At 45.3% G+C, this 6,945-nt stretch overlaps 1 protein-coding gene across 2 annotated transcripts; it reads left to right on the top strand.

Annotated features, from left to right (window-relative positions):
* Positions 1–707: 707 nt before the first annotated feature.
* On the top strand, positions 708–6,286 carry LOC308159943 (ADP-ribosylation factor-like protein 8A). Of its 2 annotated transcripts, XR_013937495.1 has the most exons (8): positions 708–1,124; positions 1,467–1,547; positions 1,951–2,024; positions 2,107–2,200; positions 3,985–4,052; positions 4,134–4,204; positions 4,566–5,457; positions 5,528–6,286. XR_013937495.1 is itself a non-coding variant. In XM_080533772.1 (7 exons), the coding sequence occupies exons 1-7, from the start codon at positions 1,002–1,004 to the stop codon at positions 4,616–4,618; spliced, it is 564 nt and encodes a 187-aa protein (XP_080389898.1). In that variant the 5' UTR covers positions 708–1,001; the 3' UTR covers positions 4,619–6,286. The 2 variants fall into 2 exon arrangements, 1 of the variants encoding a protein (XP_080389898.1); XM_080533772.1 differs by having other exon boundaries at positions 4,566–6,286.
* The last annotated feature ends 659 nt before the right edge of the window (positions 6,287–6,945 follow it).

The raw sequence follows: 6,945 nt of genomic DNA, 5'->3' as shown, positions 1-6,945 counted from the left end.
CAATGTTATACCATTGACGATGTAGTGTTTTAGTTCTGTGCAGCTCGGTTTCCACCTCATTTTGTGTACAGTGTGCATATAGTATTCTATCCCCGAGTAGGTTTAGTTTTCAAACTAAAAAGCTGTAGCGTTCCCTTTCAGACATAACTAAAAGTCGTGACTGAAGTGCAATTTCCCATCTGTCTGAAATTGATATAATACATGTGAAATACTTTATGGCCACTATAATAGTCAATCTCTCTAACCCAGTGGTCTTCAACAACAACAACAACAACAACAACAACAATAATAATAATAATAATAATAATAATAATAATAATAACCGATCATAATTATGCATGAATGTTTTATCAATCATAAACACATATAGGCTAATAACCCAGTTTATAAATAGGTTAATACGGTGAAATAAAAGGTGAATGAAGTAAATATAAAAGTTATTATAGGCTTTAAAATGTGAGACATTTTAAAAATATATATTACATGTGGGGTCCCTGTTCTATTTGTCTCTCATCCAAGGGGTCCTTGGGTTGAAAAAGGTTGAAGACCCCTGCTCTAACCAGTAGCGTAGGATGCCAACCGCCGTAAAACTCCACTGAATAATAACAACAATAATAATATAATCTCTCCACCAGGGGGTCTACCCTCGTGAAGCGTCAGAAACATTCACGTCCAGTACCCTCTTTACGTGACGCCGCTCTCCGTGCGTAACTGTCAAACCCCACCCCAACACGGAAGGACAAGCCTTGAGAAGAGAAGACAGACAGGTAGCAGAGACGCGGAGTAAACAAGCGATTTAACATAAAAACACAGATTACATCAGACAGCCAACACGTGGACACAACGTAGCCTTTCTTCTATTCACAACAGGCACAATATTCGCCCGTTGTTCGAGGTACAGTGTGTTGTCACAGCAAGCGAGATAGACAGACTTGTAACGTTAGCTAGCTGGCTAGTAGCAGGGTCCAGTTCTAACAAGTGCCAGCACAACCCTTCCCAAGATGATCGCGTTGATCAACAAACTCCTTGACTGGTTCAAGGCTCTCTTCTGGAAAGAGGAGATGGAGTTGACGCTGGTGGGACTCCAGTATTCCGGCAAGACAACCTTCGTAAACGTGATTGCGGTAAGTTAGCCGGCGTACGACCGAAATCGGCTCGCTTGGCTAACTGTCTAGTTCGCTGTCTTGTCCATTGTTGTTGTTGAACTGATCCGAGATGTTGTGCATCAAACAATCGAAATCATCAAATGTAGCTACCGCTGTTACAACCAAGCGAATTAATGTATATTTAACTCGAACAAATACAGCTGTTATATATTGCTATATAAATATATTTGCTTAGAGCCTTTTTGGTAGATAGTTTGGCTAACATGTAAATTACTTGGCTGATTGCTTTGGCCACAACACTCTGGTGCTAACCTTTGAATATGTTATTATGTATGTCTAATAATTCTGTCTGTCCTGCAGTCCGGCCAGTTCAGTGAAGACATGATTCCAACTGTGGGCTTCAACATGAGGAAGATCACCAAGGGAAACGTCACCATCAAGGTCAGTAGTACATACCATATATACATACCCACGAGTATACTACGACTACAACTATTACTACTACGACTGCGATGTGGATATTTTGAAACCTACTACTACTGCTACTACTACTACTGCTGCTGCTACTACTACGACTGTATCTAGCCTATTGCCAAACTAAGGGCCAGCCATGACACAGACCTGCCTAGCCACTCAATGGTCACCACTGGATGACCATGTGCCTGAGGGAAGAGATTTAAATATTATATTTTCAAGAAGCTTAAATGTTGTGAGTAACTTGTTTAGAATGCAGTGTGTAATAGGGTGAGTATTGTTAGTAGTGTATTTAGACTGTGTAGAGGTGTGAGTTATTAGACGGTGCAGTGTATAGTGGTGTGAGTAACGTTGTCTTGCTTCCCTCCAGCTGTGGGACATCGGTGGCCAGCCTCGATTCAGGAGTATGTGGGAGCGTTACTGCAGAGGAGTCAGTGCCATTGTGTGAGTACCACCTCTGACTCTCTATCCCTCTAGTAGTGGACCAGTAGTGGATTCAGACTGATTAAGCCATGTGATGTTCCAGGTATATGGTGGATGCAGCCGACCCAGAGAAGATCGAGGCGTCTAAGAATGAACTACACAACCTTCTGGACAAGCCCCAGCTGCAGGGGATCCCTGTGAGTACAGTAACTGTACTTAGGTTTACCATAGCAAACCCATAAATAGCCCATGCCCTCACCATCATAACACCCCCCCTAGACCCGGTTTGGCTGATCATTTACCTACGCCGCCTGTCTATCTTAGAGCTCTTACACCATACCATGCCAGTGTTTCCTCTACATGCATTTCATCGTGGCGGTCCGCCACGATGGAATTTCCTCCGCCACCATTCAGATTTCTCAACCAAAAAAAAAAAAAAAGATTTAGGCCGCTTTTCAGACCTTCACAGCGCTAGACACACCCACAAGCGCTGAAACTGGACCAGTCCGTGTGTGTCGCGAGTATTGAACTTGAGGCTGCGTTCGTAAATTCGCTCTGAGAGCCCCGGAGCGCACACTGGGTTCAACGTCATAAAGGGACCAAGTCATTTGATTGGACAAGAGGCATTCCGTGAGTGCTGATCAGATTTCCAGAGCGTATTTACGAACGCGCCCTGGCTGTCACCCGAACACCGCGAGCTAGCGTAGTGTAGTGTAGTATAGGATGCGTAGTGTAGTGTAGTGTAGGATGGAGAGAGAGAGGAGAAGCCTCTCTATGTGTTACCTATGTCCAGTGTACTAGAACCACTCTAACAGGAGTGTTTGTCCGTGAATAACACCGGCTATGCCCGGGGTAGAAACACAAGACTATAGCTGGATAAGGTCTACAGGGTCATTTTAAGCCGTCGACCAGCCCTCTACGACCACGGGAAGTCATGTTAAAAGTGAAGATACTTCTGTTAAACTAAGCTAAGCTAAACATCGCTAATCGCTAACTCCCTCCTGGGCTTAAAGTGACAAGTAATAACGTTGTGAAAAAAACCGTCAGATCAGTGTTTTTGTTTTTATTGACAACGGAATTACATGCTGGAAAAACATGCAGACACAGACAATAAGAGACACACGGGAGAAGTACAGGAAAACATTTTATTTTTTTGGGCCATATTCGAGTTTTGGCTGAAATTACGTCGTTGTTTTGAGCGCGCGTGCACGCGAAAAAATCAGCACTACCCGCGCGCGGTCAGCACTACCCGCCACCATTGTAAAAATTCCTGGAGGAAACACTGCCATGCTGCTGGATGGCTAATACCATACCATGCTGCTGGATGGCTAATACCATACCATGCTGCTGGATGGCTAATACCATATGTGACAGACAGCAGCTGGTGAAACCGGGAACAAGTTGCCAACCAATCAAAATGTTCAGACTTTTACTCTAAAAAAACTAAAATAAATGTCAACGTTGTTGAAAATCAATGACACACTCGTTAGTCAAGCCAAAACATTGCAATGCAATGGATTCGGTGAGTAATCCCCACTACTCTACATTAACTATGTTGTAGTGGGGATTACTCACGGAATCCATTGCATTGCAATATGCTGCTAGATGGTTTATACCATACCACACTGCTAGATGGGTAATACCATACCATATTACCACAAGTTAGGCTGATGCTGACCAGATAGTGGGGGTAGTGGTGGTCTAGTGGTGGTCTAGTGGAGGTCTAGTGGATAGTGAGTTGGACTTGGGATCGGAAGGTTGTGAGTTCAAATCCCGCCTGAAGCCACACCACTACTAGTGTGCCCTTGGGTAAGGCACTTAGCCCTCAGTTACTCCAGGGGGAATGTCCCTGTAATTCGTAATTGTAAGTCGCTTTGGATAAAAGCGTCTGCTAAATAGCAAAAATTATTTAAAAATTACCAGAGACGCAGCCAGAGGGTGGAGTTAGGCTGATGGTGACCATGTTCTCCCCCTGTCTCAGGTGCTGGTCCTGGGCAACAAGAGGGACCTTACCGGGGCACTGGATGAGAAGGAGCTGATCGAGAGGATGTGAGTAAGACAAAGAGAGGCTGTGTCTGTCTGTCCCTTCCTGTCCGTCTGTGTTATTGATGTTTTATCTGTGCTCGACAGGAACCTGTCAGCCATCCAGGACAGAGAGATCTGCTGTTACTCCATTTCCTGCAAGGAGAAGGACAACATCGGTTTGTTTGATTCACCCTTCCCGTTGCATAGCTTACCTTCCCCCAGCTTATCTTACCTTCCCCCAGCTTATTTTACCTTCCCCTAGCTTAGCTTTCCTTCCCCAAGCTTAGCTTACCTTCCCCAAGCTTAGCTTACCTTTCCCTAGTATAGCTTAACTTACCCTAGCTTAGCTTACCTTCCCCTAGGGCCTAGCTTAGCTTACCTTCCCCTAGCTTAGCTTAGCTTACTTTTCCCTAGCTTAGTTTACCTTCGTCTAGCATACCTGGTAATTTGACAGCATTTGTTTCTCTTCTCCCCATGTTGTTATTATTCTGATGTTGTTCCCTGTGTGATGTCTCCCTCCTCCTCCTCCTCCTCCAGACATCACACTACAGTGGCTGATCCAGCACTCCAGAACTAAGAGGAGCTCCTGAGAAACTCCCATTTGCTCCGACCCATCCCTGAGACCCCCGCCGGGCCTGCCCCCACCCTGCTCCTCTGGGTCTGCCCACCACTCTGTCCCAAACGTCCCAAGTCCCGTAACACCTGTCCCCCTCCCCACCCCAGCCCCCTACCTCAGACTGCCCTGCAAGCCTGCACCCTGTCCCCCCTTCCCCAGTCCCCCACAGCTTGTCCATAGCCCCCGTCTTTTTGTTGATGTCCCCCCCTCACCACCCACTATCTTTCTCTCTCGCTCCCTATCCCTCTCTTTCTCTCCCCCCTCCTCTCTCTCTCTCTCTCTCTCTCTCTCTCTCTCTCTCTCTCTCGCCAAGACCCCTCGTCTGTTGCTGTTCTCACAGAGAACGGCATGGAGAACCTTTTACTTGCACTGTTCATATTTTGTTTTTGTAAAATAATAATAATAATCTTCTTGTGACAAACATCTCTCCTCTGAAGGATAAAGTGGTACCTTCACAGACCTGCAAACCAACGTCATTCATGCTCTTCATACTTCAAATTTGTTTTCTGTTGAGTTTGGTTCATATTGGAACACACGGATCAACTAAGTGTGTCGATATCAAGTCTTAGACAGTGGTCCTACCATTCCCAACCAGCAGGGGCAGTACTACGCTACCTTGTTGAGCAGAACGTCTTCACGTAGCTAACTGTGGGAGGAGGATCATGACAACGTTACACCGAAGTTCTGGGAGTTTGTACGAGACTCTCAGTCTGTCTTTGTGAAAGGCCGAAAGGAGGCCTTGTTAAAGAGTGCTGTTGCTGTCATCTCTGCGATGATGGTGCAGTTTGTCTAGAGCAGTGCTCCTCACTCCTGGTTCTGGAGAGCTGCTGTGGGTCCAGGTTTTCGTCCCTTAGGATCAGCCTGCAGCGCTGCAGCTCTCCAGGACCAGTAGTGAGGAGCACTGGTCACTAGTATAATGTCCATGAAGCCTCCCTGATGTCTTCTAGTCCTGCTACAGCAGACACTAAAGCTTTGGTTCCTCTGGCCATGTTATTGGTCAGGTTCCGCTGGCCATGTCATTGGTCAGGTTCCGCTGGCCATGTCATTGGTCAGTTTCTTCTGGCCATCATCTCTATCACATGGAACACTCAGCAACGTCTATTTATTGGTTTCTTTGCATCACCTCCTTCCCCTGTTTTTCTCTCATTGGTTTAAATCATTTTAGCTCATCCCGCCATTGTAATGTACCCATACTATTGGCCAGTTGCCTCCTCATTACACAATCATGAATATTCATGTAGAACTGCAGCTCTGTGATTGGTGATGAATAAACCCCTCCCCTAAGACACCTTACAGGTGTCAGCCAATAGGAGCCAGGCATTGAACATGTCACATGAACTAACGATAAAGGCTTGTATCTAATTTTGTATAAACTTACATGTATCAATTATTGCTTCCTACATGGCCAACAGTAATTATTGATTATTGACAACACCAAGGAGAAGATCCTTCTATGTTTGCATGCTCGGGCATAAGTATTTGTGGGACCTTTGAGAGTTAACTATAAATGGTTATTTTTATGGCAAATATAGTAAATACTGTATCTGTTTTAACCTGTTTGTACATTATTGTTTGGATTCAGTTGATAATTGTGTTTTTAATAGGACATGCTTGTGTATGATACTAATAAAAACTATGTTGAAAACAACTTTCCTATGTGCCTGTGAATTATTAAATGACCTTGCCCCCACCACTACCTGAGGTAGTGTAGTTACTGTATCAAAACCCTCCAGTCTCAGAGAGAAGCGACAGAACCACCTTTTAAACCAGTAAATACTGAAGACATGCTGCAGCAGACATTACATGGGTGTTGTATGTGTGAGAGGCCAGCAGGGGGCAGTAGTTACGCAGGGCAGGACAGGAGGGGAGCGACTCATTCAAACAGCCCAGTAGGGGGCAGTAGTCAGTCACACAGTCACATACTCATTCAGACAGCCCACAGAGAGTGTGTGTGTGTGTGTGTAGATATTATATATATATATATATGTATGTGTGTGTCTGTGTATTAGACACCAAAGTCCTCATGGTGAACAACATCAGGAGGTCTGTTTACTCCACTGCCACAGTCCATAACATCAGACCAGAGATGGTACACACTGCTAATTCAGAAACAACAGCCTTGTTCTATAATAGGGGAGCAACAACACTCTGACGTGATCACACTGCTGAAGTTTGGGGGGAGGAGTCCCCCTGGTCCTTTCTTCCTCCTTTCTCCGCTCACCTCCCTCCGCCAATCTCTCCCTCTCTCTTTTCTCCTCCACAACACAACCGCCCCACTCCATCACTGCTCTCTTCCCAAGT

This window comes from Nansenia antarctica (genome assembly GCF_963989245.1).
Source record: "Nansenia antarctica genome assembly, chromosome: 6".
Classification (NCBI taxonomy): Eukaryota; Metazoa; Chordata; class Actinopteri; order Argentiniformes; family Microstomatidae; genus Nansenia; species Nansenia antarctica.
Note: the sequence above shows the minus strand (reverse complement) of the source record. Positions and strands in the feature narration are given on the sequence as shown.

Coding starts and splice junctions, on each gene's coding strand:
- LOC308159943 (XM_080533772.1), top strand. CDS start 1,002: ATGATCGCGTTGATCAACAAACTCCTTGACTGGTTCAAGGCTCTCTTC. Junction 1,548..1,950: donor AGGGAAACGTCACCATCAAG/GTCAGTAGTACA, acceptor GCTTCCCTCCAG/CTGTGGGACATCGGTGGCCA. Junction 4,053..4,133: donor AAGGAGCTGATCGAGAGGAT/GTGAGTAAGACA, acceptor TGTGCTCGACAG/GAACCTGTCAGCCATCCAGG.